This window comes from Odontesthes bonariensis, chromosome 17, assembly GCF_027942865.1.
Source record: "Odontesthes bonariensis isolate fOdoBon6 chromosome 17, fOdoBon6.hap1, whole genome shotgun sequence".
Lineage (NCBI taxonomy): Eukaryota > Metazoa > Chordata > Actinopteri > Atheriniformes > Atherinopsidae > Odontesthes > Odontesthes bonariensis.
This window is the reverse complement of record NC_134522.1, coordinates 29,392,262-29,412,158: the sequence shown is the minus strand read 5'-3', so window position 1 is coordinate 29,412,158 and position 19,897 is coordinate 29,392,262. Positions and strand designations below refer to the sequence as shown.

General features: G+C 40.7%; 1 protein-coding gene across 2 annotated transcripts in view; it reads right to left on the bottom strand.

Moving 5' to 3' along the window:
* The window catches only part of npas3 (neuronal PAS domain protein 3), a 424,371-nt gene that overhangs the window by 63,634 nt on the left and 340,840 nt on the right, over nucleotides 1-19,897 (bottom strand). For both annotated transcript variants that reach the window (XM_075448043.1, XM_075448044.1), the window contains exons 7-8: nucleotides 18,472-18,590; nucleotides 9,757-9,950 (exon numbers count right to left, since the gene is read on the bottom strand). In XM_075448043.1, the coding sequence (XP_075304158.1) occupies nucleotides 9,757-9,950; nucleotides 18,472-18,590 (313 nt within the window). The remainder of the gene's footprint in view (nucleotides 1-9,756; nucleotides 9,951-18,471; nucleotides 18,591-19,897) is intronic.

The window sequence follows — 19,897 nt, the reverse complement described above, 5'->3', positions numbered from 1 at the left end:
TGTGTTTTTTCCCCTCAGCTGCACTCACTCTCCAATCACTCTCACTCCCTATTTAGTTTCCAGTCTCCCCTCTTTGTTGGCCGGATCTTTGTTTGTCATCCATGCCATGCTACCAGGTTTTCCCATGTTCTACGTCGTGTTTTCAAGCTGAGTATTTATTTATCCATGCCATGTTAAGTTCTTTGTTTTGTTTTCCAAGTATTTATTCCCAGCTAAGTTTTTTTTTTATATCCGGTTTGTACTTAGTTTTTTGTTTTTGTAAATAAACCCAGTTTTTCTTTCATAAGTCCGCATCCGTGTCCTCCCTAACACCAAGCTGACACATAAATTATTATTATTTTCTTTTTTTTTTCTCAGTATCTTTAGAGAAACCAGTCTCTTTTCCAGACTGGGTGTTTCATCCAAATACTAAAAAGCCATACCATTGTAAGACATCATCCATTTGCTAAACTATTCAGGGTCACCGGAGGGTTGGATGCTGTCCCATCTGCCATTGGGCAAGAGACAAGGTGCACACTAATTTTCTGTTTTGCATACAATCTTATGTACAGTTACACTATTTAAAAATTGCTCAGTTATGTTTACCATTTCATATTGGTTTTGGTATTACTTAAAGGTAGGGTAGGAGATCCTGGATTTTGAGTCCAGCGAAGCTGCAGTTTGAAAATACACCGGTAAAAAGTCCCAACCCTTTTCTTCACTTTCCCCCCGAAGGCACGCCTCTAGAGTACACGAAGGTGCACGAGCGCTGTTCTGACAGCAAGCATCGATCGTTGCCGTATTTAGTATATGTTAACTATACGTATAATAATGCTAGGTGCTAGCCAAGCTGGCTCTTGTTTAGCTTCCTGCCAAGCTTCGTTCACGGAGCAGGGTACGTGCACAGGGGGAAGGAGGGGGAGGGGGAGGGAGGAGCAGATTGCAGTTTGATAGACGGCATCCGGATACTGTTTTTCCTAGATTGTACGTTCTAGAGGCCACTAAAACTTCTCATATTTGTGTCAAAACTTTTAATTAATTGGTTGCAATGAGGGTGTGAAGAGTATTTCAAGCAATATTTAAAAAAAATGTTCCAGAAAAAGATACCCTACCCCGCCTTTAAGTCTTTGTTATCTGTCGATTGCTTTTGCCCATCTCGTCTCAAAATTGCTCCTGTTTTTCACTTCATGCACCTCTGTTTTGAACCAAAGCCTTAGCGCATGCATCCAACGGTTTGCATTGCCACTGGACAAATCACGCTTCTCCATCTGGAAATCTAATGGAGGAGTCTGGGTTTGGCGGTTGCTAGGAGAACGGTACTTGTCTGACTGCATTGTGCCAAGTGTAAAGATTGGAGTTGTTATGGTGGGGGGTTGTTTTTCAGGAGCTGGGCTTGTCTCCTTAGTTCCAGCGAAAGGAACTCTGAATGCTTCAGCACACCAAGAGGTTTTGAACAATTTCATGCTCCCAACTTTGTGGAAAAAGTTTAGGGATGGCCCCTTCCTGTTCCAACACCAGTGCACAAAGCAAGGTCCATAAAGACATGGATGAGCAAGTTTGGTGTGGAAGAACTTGACTGGCCTGCAGAGTCCTGATCTCAACCCAATAGAAGACCCTTGGGGTGAATTAGAGCAGAGACTGTGTGGCAGGCCTTCTCCTCCAACATCAGTGTCTGATCTCACAAACAAGCTTCTGGAAAAATGGTTGAAAATTCCCAAATACTTTTGGCAATATAGTGTATCAATGTATGGTTGAACAGACACCACACGTACAGAGGCTGTACAGGGTTCGAGTCTCGGTCAGGGGGCCTTTGCTGCATCTTTTCCCTTACTCTGTTTGGCCCCTTTCTTGTCTGTCCACTGTCAAACTAAAGCCAGTATTTCCCAAAAACCTTTTAAAAAGCTACTAAATTACCTAATTCTAACCCTAACCATAAAACCAAGCTTTGTCCATCAAAAATCCCTGTAAAGATTTTGGGCCCAACATTTGGGACCCGCAAAACATGTTGGACCGCACGAGAATAATGCGCTCCTCGTTTTTGGAGCTTAAACATAGAAAGATATAAAAAGCGCACATACCCACCCACACACACACACACCCACAAAACAATGCTGCTGCAAACATAATATGCATATACACAATCTATAATATTTAGCCTCTTCCATAGGCACCTGTGTCACACGTTGCATGTATAAGACAGTACTGCATTCTGCTCTAAGTGCTTCGAAATTATTGCCATAGGAATAAATGATCTGTACTGGCTTAAAACTCAGAGCTGCATAGTGGTGTGGTGGTTCGCACCGTCGCAGCAAGAGGGTTTCTGGTTCAAATCCTGGCAGGCGCCTTTCTGTTTGGAGTTTGCATGTATGCGTGGGTTCTCTCCGGGTACTCTGGCTTCCTCCCACCATCCAAAAACATGCAGGTTAGGATAATTGGTGATTCTAAAATTGACCCTAGGAATGTGAATGTGAGCATGCATGGTTGTTTGTCTTTATGTGGCCCTCACACTGGACAGGTCGCTAGTCCATCTGTGGCAATGACAATTGGGATAGACTCCAGCACCACACAACCCGGAATAAGAAAAAGATGGCTGGCTAATCTTAGATGTACCAGTTAATAGGTAGGCATAGTCTAGTTGCTAACACACAGACCGACTATTGGTTGTAGGTTTGAAGACCAGACGCTTGTATCTGTATTTTCATTTCTCAAAAGTAGAAACAGGTAAATCTATTGACAAATGACAAAGGCTAAAATTATAGCAAAACCAACTGAGAAGTAGTAAAAATAAAACCAGTGCAAAATTGCCAATGCAACTGAGAAAACTGAAAAGTAGCTAAAGATATACAGATATTAAAGCAAAAGCAATTGAAAAGTAACAAAATATAGAGCAAAGAAAAGTATTAAAAAACTAGAAATGCACTCAGAGAGTGCAGACCTCAGCCAATGAAGCTTTGTTTTATAAGCGCATTTTTTTTATCCACCCATATATTGTAGTGAATGGTCTGCAACGATTAACGTCGTAATCCACCACGTCGGAGAGAAAGCGATGCGTCTGCTTAAACTTGTGCATAGATTCAGCTGGCTCGTGTTCCGATTGAAAAGGTTTACAAAGTTAAGATGCTATCTTTCAGATGCGACTTCTCAGAAACGGCTTCCATTTGTGTTTACCTTCCCCCCTGCGCACCCCCTCCTACCCCTCCCTGAACGACAACGAAACAACCAAGCCCCGCCACCTTGTGGCAGGTCGCAAGATTGCAGCGAATGGACAAACATCCAGACATCCAGACAAACAAACCAACAGACTCGGGCGATCACATAACCTCCTTGGCGGAGGTAAAAATGAAAAATAAAATGATTGATAAATTAGAATACATCAAAATATATCAAATTAATTATTTTTTTTAATATATTCCCTTCATTTGATGATCCTAATTTATTTAGTTTCCTTTTTTCTTTTTCCATAGTTTCTTTTTTTTGATGGTAGTCCTATCATGTCAGCAAATACGTAGATCTGGACAGGGTTGCCCATTGGTGTCAGCTCACAGAGAGAGCAGCAGACATGTTGCAAATGATGAAGCCTCATAGCTGATTTTGAGGAACACAAAACATTTTTAAAATATAAAAATACTTGTTCATTGCTGTAAATGAACCTACTCAACAGTATAAAGTAAAAGTAAAGTAGTTCAGATTTGCTCAGCCTTAGTGTCTAAGCCTTAGCCTTAGACATTTTGTGCTCTCTTTGAGTTCCGACTGAGGTTTTTTAATGAAAACATTGACCTTTGAAAAATATTTCCACGCTGTTTTGGATTCTGTGTTGCTGAAATGATTTCTGTGTGATTTTGGAACTTTTGAGGTATCTAACTATGACAACAGACACGTTAATTCAGCGGTAACGTCCAAATATATATAATATATTAAATATATTAAATATATATAAATAATAATACATCAACACAAACTGACAAGAACCATTTTAACACCTAATGGTGATTTGGACTTTTGATATTTTTACATACTGTTTATACTTATCTTTCATGGTTTTCTAACTAACCTCTGAATCCAAGGCTTTAACCTGTAACAGGGTATTTTCACAGTTTGGTACTGCAAGTGGATTGCCCTCATCCAAAATTCAACTAACATATCATTACTTGTGTGGTGTTTTTGTTGTTGTCATACAGATTAGCCTCAGACTTTGAAGCTATTTTGTAATTAATCATCTGATAAAGTTGTTTTTTGAGTTCTTAGTCAGGTGTTCAAATCACCTTCAAGACTCTTGTGTATTTCCTGGCCTGTTTTCTATATATTTTTTTCTCCATGTAGGGGGTTGAATATGTGTCTGTAAAGACTACCCACTCAAAGGAGAAAAAAAAGTATCAATGACAACATTGCACATTTATGCAATAATTATTACAAATCATTAAAAGATGTTGTGTCGACCCAAGCCCCCCAAAAAATCTTCTTAAAGATACCTTGTGTCATGTTTTACAGCTCTGTCATGTTTTATGTTTCTGTCATCTTAGTTTTGTTAAGTTTTAAGTTACTGTTTAGTCTTTAGTTTTTGCCATGTTTTCATTAGTTTCTCTTGCCCTACCATCAGTCTCACTCACGTCACCTGTTTTTCTCCCCTCAGCTGCACTCACCCCCTTCAGTTTTTAGTTTCCAGGTTGCCCATGCACTTTGCCAGATCCTCAACGTCACTCACGCCATGCCAAGTCAAGTTCGTGTCAGGTTTGTCCTTTTGTTTATCATAGTCATAGTCAGGTTTTTGTTTTTGCCAAGTTTTTCATAGTTTAGGTTTTGTATACCGGCTCAGCTGCGCCTTTTGTTGAATTATTTTTGGAATAAATCAAGTATTGTTTGGAAATATCTGTATCCGGGTCCTACCTTCTCCACGCCACACACAACGTACACCACACCCAAACGTGACACCTTGTTTGTTTGCAATAATTAACCGAACCTTTTTCTCTCCCATTGGTGCTTTATTTAACCAGAAAATGTTGTGAAGTATCAATTTCACAATCGTGTTCTGGTCATGGCCTTCAGCAGCACAATGAACAGGCGTGCAGATATTGGTATAACAGTTACATGAGACCAAATATAATGATCAGAGTCTTCCAGTAATCCAGTTTTAATTACAGGTCATCAACATGAGGGATCAAACAGATCTAAATAATTTGGAGGAAGACTCAACTGGTTGTAGATATTTTTACTGATTCAAAGTACTTTAAAATTGTTACCTGAGCCCAGCTCTCTTACGTTTAATTTATTTGATTACAAGCAGATGGAGCAGGCATGTCTGTATGCAATTTCCCCGTTTAGTACCAATATTCAGGACCGATAATAGGAATAAGTTCCAGGAGCAAAAAAAAACATTCCTTTGTTGAGGGATGTAGGTAAGATGGTAGCAAACCAAGGATTTCCTCATTATTATAACAATGGTTAAGCTGGTAGACATAGCAGAGCATCCAATTCTACCATAGGGAGAAAAATGGTGATTAAGCAATGCAGACCTAAGACTTCATTTCAAATTCCCCTCTGAAGCATGAAAGTTTCTGGAAAACTGAAAAATGGTGACCATTATTTTTCTCAAATTAGTATGCTGTGATGTACTTCAAGTAAGTGAAGTCAATGTAGTCATTGATACAAATTAATTAGAATTTCCTGCAAAAATAGCTGCTAATAGCAGAGTTGCAAACTATGGAAGTAATGTAGACGAGTGATGTAAGAGAATTTAAGCATTTACCAATTTTTTTTCGTATTTTACGTTTTCTTTCGGGTACGAACAGAATTTACGAGTGATCCAGAGCTGTCGTAGGAGTTTCGTAAAATAGTCCGCTGTTATTGGACTCAAGTTTGCTTGACTAATGGATTGTATATTTAATTACTTTGAAGCAATCATAAATAAGTATATACATTATATCCCATAATTATGCTGACATTATTCTGTTGGACTTAAATTATGCACTAATTGAAGGTTAATTTGACTCTGTATATAACAAGGTCAATGGGAAGTGGAACCAGCGGCTGACTTGCTACTTTTGGATGCCTTAGCACATCAGGCTCTTGGAAGACCGTGTAGATATTCTTGCGGACACAGACGAATGGCTGACATCGCGATTTAGATTGCCAAGGACTGTGCTGCTGCAAATATGCAGAGCAAAACACGCCGATCAAACCCAATTCCACCACATGTCCAGGTCCTCACCACCCTTGGATTTTTGGAGCCTTTTATCCCCATGGTACATCAAATTCCCATACACTGCTGTCGAACAAGTACAAATTAACCTTCCTCTTGTGTTCGCTTTCTGTTACCATCTCTTATGTTAATGGGTCGGTTTTGACCCATTTCTTAAATAAGCTGTAAAAAAGAGCATTTTTTTTTGTCAGTATAGCCCTTGATTTCAATTTTAAAAAATTATAAAATGAAGCTCAAGAGAATTATAAGGTCGTTGTGTTACCTGGCTATTACTGAGGGTTATTAGAACAAATCTCTTGGATAATGTGTTTTATTTATCTATTAATTTTAATATTATTAACTATAGTAATAACTATGGTGTTACGGGTAAATTTTGACCTATATGTATTTAATCCAAGAAAAAGGCTAAAAAGTAGGGTTTTTTATCAATAGAACTTTAATATAGATATAGACAACAGTGGGGGTGTCTGTAAAAGCAAACTTTGTGGAAAGTGTCAGGTGGAGCCCTGTTCTTCACCTGCAAGATTTCAGCAGGCAGCTCAGATTTATTTTTCTTCACTGTGCCCACCATGGTAAGTTTCCTCCTGAGAAGTTTTTGTCACAGCTGATAAAGAAATTTTCACAAGCGATATTGTGACCCTGAAGTCCAGCAGTCATATTGAGGACAACACATTTTCCTTGTTTTCCCTCAGGGATGCCACTCGCAGCTTTGCCTGTGTAAATCTGTAGATTCCAGGCATAGCTGGTTTTAGCATCACAGGCTGCCCAGATTTTTGTGCCGTACTTCCCTGGCTTACAGGGTATATTTTGCCGGAAGCTGCATTTTCCTCGGAAAGGGACAAGACGTTCATCCATTGTTACCTCTGGCCCTGGGTTGAACATCAGTGGAAGTAGCTGCACCCATCTGCCCCAGACATCCCTGATGGGAGCAGGCATGTCAGATCTTGCTCTGGTATCTCTGTTGTAGAATCTGAGGACTTTTGATATAATTTGAAAGGTCTGAAGTGACATTGTTGCTCGGAAAATATTTCTGCATCTATCGATGCATCCCAGAGATGATCAGTGGCCTCATTGCAGGATCTGTACACTCCAGCAAAAAGAAGAACACCCTTATAAGCATCCAGGTATTCCTCATGTTGCCAAGGACTTTTTTTACTTCAAGGTTTGTCATAGCAACGATGAATCTTTTTAGTTTCAATGGCATAAATGGCTCAAAACATGTGTTGAGGTCACTGATTCTCGTCACAGCAAACCTTGTGATTCCAGGGGTCATTTTGATGACATTTTCAGAAGCTGCCCTGCTATCATGTACATCATGAGGTACTGAGACAGATCCAACAGATCTTACCAGTTTTGGCCTTTCAGCGGGATCAGCTTCACCACCAGTGACCTCCTCATCAGACTCATCAGTTGTGTCTATTTCTTCTGGATGATATTACACATTGTCTTCCTCCTCAGAAACCTGCTCATCCGTATTTCCATACTGCTCTGTGTCCTGTCCCTCATTTTCACTAAAACTTTTACCAGAACTTCTTTCACTGAAAATCTTATTTTCATTTTTGCATGCTGCACATTGGAGATATGCCTTCTGCAAGTCACCAACTCTATACTGAATTGACCACACATGTCTGGAGCAGCTTCACCTACTTGTTTTGTTTTTGTGCAGGTACACTGGATAACAAGGCAATATGAGAACTCGCATTATTAGGAGAGGAGCTGGCTGTCAGTGTGTTTGCCGACAGTGCACTTACGATTTAAGTTGTGGCTCTAATTATTGCTTCATAATCTTATTTTTGTAACTGGGTCGAAACCGACCCTAACAACACAGAGGTCATAATTTCAACCTGAGCATTTTATAATTTAGTGAAAACATTTGTTTTATTTAGTTGAAATAGAGGTTTCCTGACAAAGTCAAAAAGCCTTGATGCAATCGAAAAATGTACGTGTTTTTTTTTATGCATTTAAAACCAAAAATGGGTTGGTGTCGACCCTAACACAAGATGAAGGTTGAGAGGGACTTTCATGCCTTGGCTGGACTGCCAAACATAATCGTAGCAATAGACTGCACACATATACGCATCAAAGCACCCATGCCATTGTGGAGCACACTAGTGAGCTGAAGGCCAGGTGGGTGTGTCTCGATACAGCGGAGGGCAAACTGCTCTATAGCCCAGAGAAGGCATGCCAGATTATTCTGATCAAAGTGCCATCATGATGAGACAACAACTGATTGCATAAGCTTTAGTTGCAGTCATCGAGCGCCTGGCCATGGTGAGACTTTTTTTTTATTATGCCATTTTCATGTCAAACCATTTCTTCTTTATTTCGGTGACATTGCGAACTATAGGTGACAATAAACAGCACTCGTAATTACTTCCCATTTCTTCGCTTTAGCAGGTCCCGTAATTCCACTGCTGACACTGCTAAAAATGACAGATTTTCCTTTTTGGATCTCTGAAAGCAGAACTTCAATCTCAGAGTCCGTAAAGTTGTTCTTTTTGCGCCTTGATGCCATTCTCATGACTCAACACTCAACACTTCCTGGCACAGGAGAGAGGAAGCGTAGCCTTATATGGTATTATTTTGGGCGTGGAGTATGTAAATTTACTATCCTCATGCACGTGCACTTAACTACGCACAGTTGGCATTCATCTTTTACGCAGGTCGTTTACACACTTTTTCTGAAGTTAAGAGCGTTTGTTGAATCTGACGTGGCGTGTTGGCACGAGACCTTTCTGAAAAAGTGCGAGAAATTTAGAATAAAAATACGAAAATGTTCTTGCATGAGGCCCAATGTTCTTGTTTATTGTGGTTTGTTTAGAAGCTTCTTTGCAAACCTAAGCTGTGCTGGCATATTATCTATAGAAAAACAGTTTGATTCTGGCAACCCTCACAAACAAGCCGTAAGTCCCGCCTTATTCTAATCTTGGTTTCCAGAACTTTGTTGATACATCGTCTGACCTTGGGCTGAACTTACTTGGACATCCCCTCTTGGGGAGAAAACTACAAAAATACTTTTTTATCCTTTCCCATATTTGTGGCAGCAACAATTGCCTCTCTGAGATAATTACTAATATATTTTCCATTGGCAGTGTTAACGCACACATATATATTCTAGACATACAAACTGTGAAAACCTTATAAATATGGTACCATTTGCTAATGACCAGTTGAGTGCATTTGTTTAGCAGCACCTGTCTGATACTTATAAAAACGAAAGGAGTGCCAAAAACAGTATGAAAAATTAAAAGAAAAGAAGATAAATGAGGAAAATTAAATAGGAATTATTGAATGAATGTGTACAGAAATAAAATAATAAGGAAATATAAATTAAATAGATAAAAATGTGCTTTTGTTTTTATTTTGACTTCTTATATTATCAAGTTTAAGCTGAGCTCTAGATAAGCCACGGGTCTCATCCGTTACAATTGCACAAGCCAGAAAACCAAGAGGAATACTGGGAGGCATCCCTTAGCCGACTTTTTGTGGCTCCCTCCAAATGTGCAAGCTTCTCACTTTATTTCTAAAGCTGAGTCCAGACAACATCCAAAGGAAACAACTTTCTTTTTTCAGTACTTTACCTGTTTTCACAGTAGGCAATCTTGAGGTCCATGTTGACTCTGGTGACAAACATTTGACAGTCGATGCGAACCTCGTTAATTGTAGGTGGTGGGAGGGCATGAGCAACCACCACCATTCCCATGATCTGATTAGGGACTGAGCGGTTGTGGGTCAGAGCCATTCTGATCCGGAGACGCCCTGTGACATGGATAACCTGAAGGGAAATACACAATAGATCAAGGTCAGAGCGTATGGTAGTGGGTCTGGAGCTTGAGGTACTTAATCGGAATTACAAATATTCCTTGCAAAAACCAGATAAATCAATAGCTAATTTTTCAGAATGCACAGTACCAAAGTGACAGAAAGTTGTGGTAGCTCCAATCATATTGTGTTTATTTCTTTTTATATTTGTAATAAGCTATTTTTTCTGCATTAGTGTTTTTGAGAGTGGATTTTTCTTGTTTTTCTTAGACAGGGTAGACAGGAAAGGGAGCAGAGAGAGTGGGGTAAGACATGCACCAAAGGGCCCCTGGCTGGGACTCAAATCTGGGCTCGCTGCACCAAGGAACTACAGTGTCTTTACATGGGATGTATGCTCAACCAGTTGAGCTAAACAGCACTCCCTCTGACATTATTCAGCATCTGTTATGGGTTGCCATGCCATAACAAGAGTTGTTTATAAATGGAGAAAGCTGATTGAGCTTTCCAAATGCCCACTAAAGCCCCTAAAAAGAACACAATTCCCCTATGATTTGAAGAGGAAACACCATGGATGTCAGGCAGAAGAAGTTCAGGCCAGTCATTTCTTTGATACCGATGGGTAAGTCAGATTGCCAGAAAAAAAAATGGACAAACTTGGAGTGCTCAGGAGGACACAGCATGAGTAATAAGAAAGCAGTATTAAGTGCTTCCCTGCAGACATGGCTGTTGCGGCACTTATTCCGCATTCGGACAGAGTAGTTCTAAGAACAGTCCACCTCTCATTTCGTTCTCATATCTGCCCTTCCACAGGGGAACTGTTTCATTTTGCATTCGCACGCAAGTCGAGACCTTGATAGGGACTGATGCGATGCAACCATCTGCGACAGTGACGTGTTGGTTTTTCGGCACACTCAATAACAAAACAAAACAAAACAAAACCCGCAAAATGATAGGAGAGAAGAAAAAAACACCACCAAGAAGCTAATATGGAGAGCGGGGAGGCCACCGTGTTCATGGTCTGCATGACTGTGATATTAATCATGGACGATCACATCGGGCGTCTAACATCGAGGCTGGAAGAGCTGACAGAGAGAGTCAGGATCAAGCGCAGGCGATACTTCTTCGTTTCATGAAGGAAGGAAGGAGAGCAGAGCGACGCAGACAAAGGAGACGACGTGTAAGTTTAACTAATTAAATAAAAAGTAGTCCTCACAGTGCTATGTATCGCAAAGAAAACTATTCTCATGAACTGGAAAGCAAAGAACAATCTCTGTATTAACCAGTTTAGAAATGTTCTTTTAGATTATATTGGCATGGACACAATGTCTGCCTCCTCAAAAGATCAATTGGCTGAATTTTATTCTCTATGGTCCCTGCTGATTAGCCCTACACTGCGAGACAGCTTTGGGGCCATGGGGTGGTGGCCACTGGCTCTGGGTCAGGTGGCCGCGCCGCTCTGGCATGGGTTGTAGTGCTGGGCCTGGGGCCTGGTGTCTGGGTGCTGTCTTGCGCCCCGGGGGTGCCCTGCCTGTGCCTGGGGGGTCTGGGTTGCCCTGGGTATGCCGCGGTGAAGGTGGGTGGTTCGGGTCCTGGTGTCGGGCTGGTTGCTGGTTGGGATCTCTGATGTGTCTGCAGGTTTTTCTTTGTTAGGGTGTGGTGGCGTGCGGTGGGGTGTGGCGGTGCTTTTCCCTTGTTGGGGGCAGCTTGGGTGGGCCTGGGTGATGGTGGGTCTCAGGCCCGGGCTGCTGTGACTGGAGTAACTAAGTGGTCTGTTTGTTTTTTTGTTCTTTTCTTTATTTGTAGGGGCCGTCTGGCGTGGGGCGGGTGGGTGCCTTCGGGTTGCCAGGTTCGGCACTATCACATGTTAAGTATTGTAACAAATATAAATAAATAAATAAGGAGTTGATGGGCATCAAGGGGAGTTTTACATTCATAAAGCTTCCCTTGGCATAGCAAATGTGTTTGGCATAAAGGGTATTCAGATTACAGTTTTGCTGCCAGAATGCTGGACAGGACAAGGGTTTTTAAAAAAAAAAAACACACGGTTGTGTCCATGTCATATGAGTAAACTTTTCAGCCGTTATTCTACTGTTTACGTTGAGCAGATTAGGAACATGAAGAAGCGGAAATCTTACAAGGGGCGTAGCTACCAACCACCAAACACCTACGTCATATGTGTTCCTATAGAACCCAGAAAAGACCCTGCCTCGGAAAAGGAGATAAAATGGTTATAGGAACTGAGGGCCGTGGTCCCTAGTTCCTGTATGTCCGAATATGGGAAAAAAACGTCCCTATTCCTGAAAAGGTTATATGAACTGCAAAAGGTTCCTACAGTGGGATTGCGCCTGATGTCTCTCTATCCCATTTTAAGACGATAGGGGATGAAAGAGACATTGCAGCAGAGGTAAACGGAGGTATCACAGTGGCAGATAGTGTTATCATGGACAAGCCACTGTGAAGGAGAAGACCTCTACCTGGGATGTCAAACTTCTATATACTGCCTGGAGCCGCTGACGTCACTGTCTGTGACATCATAAACATCATAAATGTTTGCCAGGCTACAAACACAACATTCCAACTCGTTAATTTAAACCATGTCTCCCAGTCTTCTAAACTTCCAACTTTTTAACAATTTGTCAATTGCTCAAGAGGAAAAACAGAAATGTGGATTTATTCTATGCAAAGTTAGCATAGCTAGCTATAGCAAGGAGGCACACAGAAAAAAGCTAGAAAGTAAACTACAACACAACAATATGAGAGATGTATGATCAAGGATGAAAAAGATAATAAACTTTAAGATGAAAGATGAGCAGACTGATGGAAGCCTGACCACAGGTTGAACATGTTTTTCAATAGATACAGCTCAGATCAACACTCAGCATGCTCTTCATCTGCTCCCAGCAACACAGATACCTCACACCATACATGCATCCACAGGGATGGTGCGAGGTATCTGTGTTTCTGTGTCACACCTCCCTAATGTCACCCTGCACCTCAGTCATGGATCTGACCACAGCATCATTAACATCTCCTACCACATCAGAATATACTAAGACTAACTCTGCCTCCCCCTACAGCTTATGTGTCTCCAGCAGTCAGGAGAAGAACCAGCTGGAGAGACCAAACCGAAACAAGGCTGCAGGTCCAGATGGTATCAGTCCCAGGGTCTTGAAGGCCTGTGCGGACAAGCTATGAGGAATTCAAAAGCACTTCTTCAACCTTAGCCTGAGTCCGGAGAAAGTTACAATGCTGTGGAGGACATCTTGCCTTGTTCCAGTACCTAAAACAAATCTCATCCATCTGCCTTCAGTCGCAGACCACTTGCCCTAACATCCCATGTCATAAAAGTACTGGATATACTGTCATATAGCCTATTATATACAGTTTATATATCCACTGCATCCTCAAGAGAGAGGTCATTCAGTGGAGTCCTTTACATGTCTTCCATTAGTCTGAGTTGGAGACTGCAATCGGTTTTACAGCCATCTGATGGGGCTGCAATATCAGAGCCAGTGACGCAAAAAAACTGGACAAACTGATAAAGAAGGATGGTTCTTACTGGAGACTGCTATGGAGACCCTGAAGTAAATTATGCATAGAGGAATGCTGCAAAAGCTGCTCAAAAGAATTAAAAACATTGTGATATAAAAAAAAAAAGTGTGTTCAAAAAGAGGCTTCTTCAGCTTTGTTGCAAGGTGAAGGAGGTCATATATACCCACAGCAATAACTGACAATGACTGTTTCACAATTAGTAATTCTTAATAACTATTACTGATTCTGTATGTTACAAAAACATTTGAAATTCTATTCAAATGGCCCTCAGTCTGGTTCTATTAGGTGTTTGTAAAATAAACAGAATTTAGAATGAGGTTGGTTTTTTCTGTTTTGTTCTTGAAAAATAAATGTGTGGGGTGGTCAGTGGCATAGTGGGTACAGCAGGCGCCCCATGTACAAGATGGTATAGTCCTCACTGCACCTGGCCCCGGTTCGAGTCCCGCATCGGACGGCCCTTTGCTGCATGTCGTTCCCCTTCTCTCTGCTTCCTGTCTCTCTTAACTGTCCTATCAATTAAAGGCATAAAAGCCAGGGCGGTCGGTGGCGTAGTGGGTTAAGCAGCCGCCCCATGTACAGAGGCTACAGTCCTCGCTGCACCTGGCCCAAGTTCAAGTCCTGCACCGGACAGCCCTTTGCTGCACGTCTTCCCCCTCTCTCTCTGCCCCCTGCTTCCTGTCTCTCTCCAACTGTCCTATCATTAAAGGCATAAAAAGCCCCAAAAAATAAATAAATGTTTTACCAAAAACTAGGAAAAAGGACAATATATGCTGGCTTTGTTATTTAAATATTGAAGCACAGGTGTGGATTTACTTTGGGCGGCCGTGGCACAGTGGTTAGAGTGGGTCATCCAATAACTGTCTGCTGCTCGATTCCCACTCTCGCCACTCAAAAGATTGGTGAACTGACAGCTGGAGGGGTGGCAGTCCATTTCCTTGCCACGGACGAGATGCCCTTGAGCAAGGCACTGTACCCCCATGCTCCCCGGGCGCTATGAATGGCTGCCCACCGCTCGAGTGTATGGCATCTGTGTCCATGAGTGTGTGACCCTGCACATGTGCATGTGTGTGTTCAACAGGTGCCAAACTGGATGGGTTAAATGTGGAGGAGCAATTGCATGTATTTCCTGCATGTACATGACAATAAATCTGATCTTAATCTTAATCTCTTAATCTATCGCCAGTCTCGGGCAATACTAGAAACAAGGAATCGTGTTTCCAATATTTCGTTCAAACAAGTATCATTGCATGTTAGCTACTGAATTAAATTATCTATAAATTTATGTTAAGTTAACTTAGATTGATATAAGCATTGCAGTCCTTCAAGTAAATTAAATGTATCTAGCAAGCCAAATATGCCAAACTGGATCATTTTCCGAAATCTCTGGCAGTGAGATGCACAGTTAAAGCTGCAGTCTGCAACTCTTTTTCAAGCATAATGCCTGGAACTGTCCGGGGATTCTGAAAGTAGTACATTAAATACCCCAATACAAAAAAAAAGAGTTCTCTAGGTCCCCTATATGTCCCGCTAGGTCCCTCCAAAGCCAGCAGGTTTGTTTACAAAATTGCAGACCGGACCGGTAAAAGGTAACCAATCAGGTTACGAGCTGGGCTCTGCTGCCTGTCAATCACCGATTGTGCACGCGCGATACAAGGTAGGCTCGTCCCCACGCTTATTTATCTAGACTATTGAACTTCATTACGGGCTAGTCTACTTACTGTGTCTTCCATGATCGCAAATGACAGGTGAGTTGATGAATGAGGAGTCGTGTAGGCGCATCTGGCGTGCACGTAGACGTGCACGAGTTCTCATGTGTTTTGAAGGGGCGGGACAGGAAGTTGAATAACTTTTTAGTTTTCGGTTAAAAAATAAGCATTTCTTGCATTTTGCGACTATGGAGGTCACCGTTTTCAACTTCAAGCGTTCTGATAGATCATGTAAACTCTTAAAATGCCAAAAAGTAGGACTTTACGTATGACAACAACAAATCTTGCAGACTGCAGCTTTAAACATTAAAAGCTAAACTACAAAAGCATGAAAGTACAGGTAAATATGGAACAAGAGCATAGCAATGTAGCTTATAAAATAGGGTGCAAATAGCATATAGACAAATTTACAAAAACACAACACGTTTTTGTTCAAATGTACATGTTATTGTAAATTTCGCTGCCAGTGGCAATTTGCAAAATCTAACTCTTGTGTTTGTGGTGGCAAGTTGGATCTGTAATTTGTAACCAACAAAAGAAAATCCACAAATGCGCTGCATGATCCACAACTATTTCACGATCTACAAATCTGAATTTTTATTTGTAAAAAATGCATAAATATTAGCAAACTTGTGATGATTTGTCATATTCCAGACAAAATGCATTTTCTGCCATTTTGTCTCTATGTTTTTGACATTAACCTGGCTGTAAGGTGGCACGGCAAATTTAAATTTAAACATTGAAATGTGACCTCTTAAAATAATATACTACACCACAAAACAAAAATGTACACAATATATTTTTTAAGTAATGTTGATGTAGTAGACAGAAATGGTGCCTCCAGACCATTTACTAGCACTACAAACATGGACTGAATGAAAATGATCCATTACGCTAACATTAATTGTCTGGCTAGGTTAGCCTGTCATTATTCAATATTCCCTTTTGTTACATTAAACTTTCATCACACTGCTTTAATGATCTACTGGGGATTACAGGGACCTGGCAGGATCAACTTCACTGGGTTGGGGAATTTTACTCGCTGCATATTGACTAACAGTGCTATCCCACTATGCTCAGTGCAGACATTCTAAAGACACTGATTGGTCAGGAGCTGGAGAACCCACGTCCCTTATAGCTTTGCCTAGTGCTAGCTTTTCCAGAATGGTAACCTTACCTGGTAAGAAGTCTGTTTATTTTGTGACAATGTCCTCTGTAAATGTCTCTGTGAAATTTCTCAGCAGACAAACTCAAAATTATTCAAAAATGACTTCTACACAAGTCCCAAAATTCATATGCCCCCCAAACTGACAGTAAGTGATCACAAATATGTGAACCCTGTTTAACGTTTGCAAATCAATCTGTAAATGTTTGAATTTCACTTAAGCCTGATTCTTACTCGGCGCAACCGCGCAACTGTTCTGGCTCGAGAACCATTAATGACGTCATCGAAAGCGCCAGCCCCTTCACAGTTCCTTCAGCTCATAAGCGCAGTTTGCGTCGAGTATGCGTCACATTTGCAGTTCTCTCCAGACCAGCGGGCGTCACTGTTGAGGAAACAAGCTGAAAAGCATACGAAGAAAGCATACACAATGCCACCTGTGGTGTCACGTCAGCAGAGGCTGGCACATCTGATGCGGAATCAATTTACTCTGGGTGTAGAACTGTATATGTATCTCAGAGCTAAGCGGCTGCGGCAAAAACAGAAGAGAAGGTGGAATGTTCGTCCTTTGCAACAAGACGAACTTTGTCAAACGTTGTCAAACATTGTCCTTTGGGACAACGTTGTCCCAGTGTAACTTCATAGACGTGTCGTACAGATGTTTGTAGAGGCGCACCCTCTCGGTCACCGCGGTCTCTGCAGTGTTCATGTTTCCTTTCTCTTGGTCAGCTGTTTCCGGTTGAGCTCGCGCGAAGTCAGAAAAAAAGTTGTGTGCGTGACCTTGCGACACGCGAGGATCTTTTAGCTTGCGACGGGGGGCGTGGCGGAATTTTGGGTCACGAGACCGTTTGCGCCATTTGCGACCAGCTAGTAAGAATGGGTCAAAGCGAGGTTGCGCCGAGTAAGAATCAGGCTTTAGTGTGCATTATTGTCATTTCCCCTTGGGAATTAAGTATTTTCAATTGAATTTTGATTTAATTCAATTTCAGTTCTGACAGTCGTATAAGCCTTCATCATTTTTTGAAAGTGAACATTTAAATGTGTTACTAAAGCAAATGTTGTACCTGGCCAGACAATTAAGTACACATGATTGTTGTGTGTAATCAGCCTAGTTCCAGGCCTTTTTAAGGTAAAAAAAACAACAACACATCATTCAGTAGGACTACTGTCGGTGTTCAGGAAGATATTCAGCCCCGCTGCATAAGCCTCTGTGTAATCAGTTCTCACTGTGGGACAGACTGTACATAGCAAACCTAATAACACCCTGGTAACCAGGAATACTGAAGGTAAACGTGTCTGTATATCCTGAGTTGTTATAACTGACACGTACGTGATTCGAATGGGGCTGGCCATCATGATTGCTGTTTAGACCTAAAAGGTTTAAATGCCTATATTCAATTGTAATCACAGTGGTAACAGGAAGTAGTAGAGGAATGCATGTTTAATTGCATCTAGGATATTTACCTGAGCCATCTTAAACTTGGTCATTACGTGCTTAAGACCTTAGTGATGTTTATGTTAAAAGTTGTGACTTTTTTGCCAAATGCTTGACAAATAGTGACAAATATTGATTCACCATGTAACAGAAGGTTTACCAGGTGAAAGATGATTAGAAATTCAGGTATCTTGAAGCATGTGTGGGGAAAGGAGCCCCTATGCAGATTTGAGGTTCAGGTATAAAGAAAAGTCTCTCTAGTGCCACCAAAAAAATGATCAAAGTTGTCCCGGCAGTTACTTTCACTGATATGTAAAAAGTTCACAACCTATATATATATATATATCAAATGAAAACCTTCAAAAACCCTTTTAAAACCTGACTCCAAACTCAATAACAAGTCTGCCTTTAAATACTGTTGGATTTTTGGAAGGTAATTATGCCATTCTCTGGCATTTTAAAAAGTGCTAGACTTTTGATCAGAACTAATAATATTTCATATACAGATTTTTTGAGAAATTCTCAAAAAAACAAACTCAAATTATTTGCATGTGTAGCACTCAAACTGATGTTTCAACTTGTTCAACAAAACTAAGTATCAGTTTAATTTTCAAAAGAAATGTAGACTATTGTGGTGAGATGGTGTGTGATGTAGTTTTCTCTGAGGTATAATTCTCACTTTATATCCTGAGGACTTGATGTGTACCCCTCTTTTTGTAAGTGTAGACTTCATCCGAATGAAGAACGATCGTTCCAGAGTGTTATCAGGTGCCAGAAGACTGGGACAGCTGGACTCCACTGTTAAAAAGAACAGACAAAAACGAAGACACAATAAGATTAATTTACATTTGATTTCAAGTTTGAGATTGCAGGTCATTGCGTCTTTGGTTGTTCTATGTCCTCAGATATTAGATTTAATTTTGCAGTTTGTAAATGAAAACAGCACAATTCTGTATAATATACAATATATAACAACAGTGAGAACACCTTTGTTGACTATCATTCCAATATCAAAGGAAAAAAGTTACCATCCATCCATGTTCTTAGTGTGAGTGTGCGTTTTTGTATCTGCGTGAATGTGTCTTTGTGTCTGAATGAGTGTGTGTCTGTGATTGTGGGTTTTCTTTTCAGCAGAAGAAAGTAACCAGATTGATGAAGAGTCTGAGCTCTGTTGAGCCATGTATTTCTTTAACTCTAGGCAATGATGATTTCAGCAGCTTTTTTTACCAATAAAATTGTTTCTATAAGAGAGAAGATTCATGGAATCCTTCTGACCATTATCACTAATGTATCATCAAGTACAGCACCTTTAGAAGTATCTTTAGAACCTGATTTGTATTCAGACTGTTTTTGTCCAGTCAAACTCTCTGAGCTAACAACAGCAATAGTCTTTTCCAAACCCTCAACGTGTATTTTACACCCAATCCCAACCAGACTTTTCAACAAGGATTTCCCCTTAATCAACACGTTCATATTGGATTTGATCAATCTGTTTTTGTTGACAGGATATGTACCTCAGACTTTTAAGGTTGCTGTAATTAAAACTTGACTTAAAAAAACTACTGTTGATTCAGAGGTGTTTGCCAATTATCGACGTATATCCAATCTCCCTTTTATGTCTAAAGTTCTTGAAAAAATAGTTGCAGCTCAGCTTTGTGCTCATTTACACAGAAATAATCTGTTTAAACAGTTTCAGTCGGGATTCAGAGCACATCATAGCACAGAAAGAGCACTGGTTAAAGTTACCAATGATCGATCACAGCATTGTATTATAGCGACTTCAATATGTTATTGGGACATTAGGATGGTTTAAGTCATATTTATCTGATAGATTCCAGTTTGCTCTTGTAAACAAAGAATCCTCCTCGCACACCAGAGTATATCAGGGAGTTCCACAGGGTTCTGTGCTTGGACCAATTATTTTCACTTTATACATGCTTCCATTAGGTAACATTATTAAACAGCATAACATAAATTCTCATTGCTATGTTGATGATACTCAGTTGTACTTATCTATGAAACCAGATGAAACCAATAGGTTGGTCAGACTACAAGCATGTCTTAAAGACATAAAGATCTGGATGACTCAGAACTGTCTGATTCTA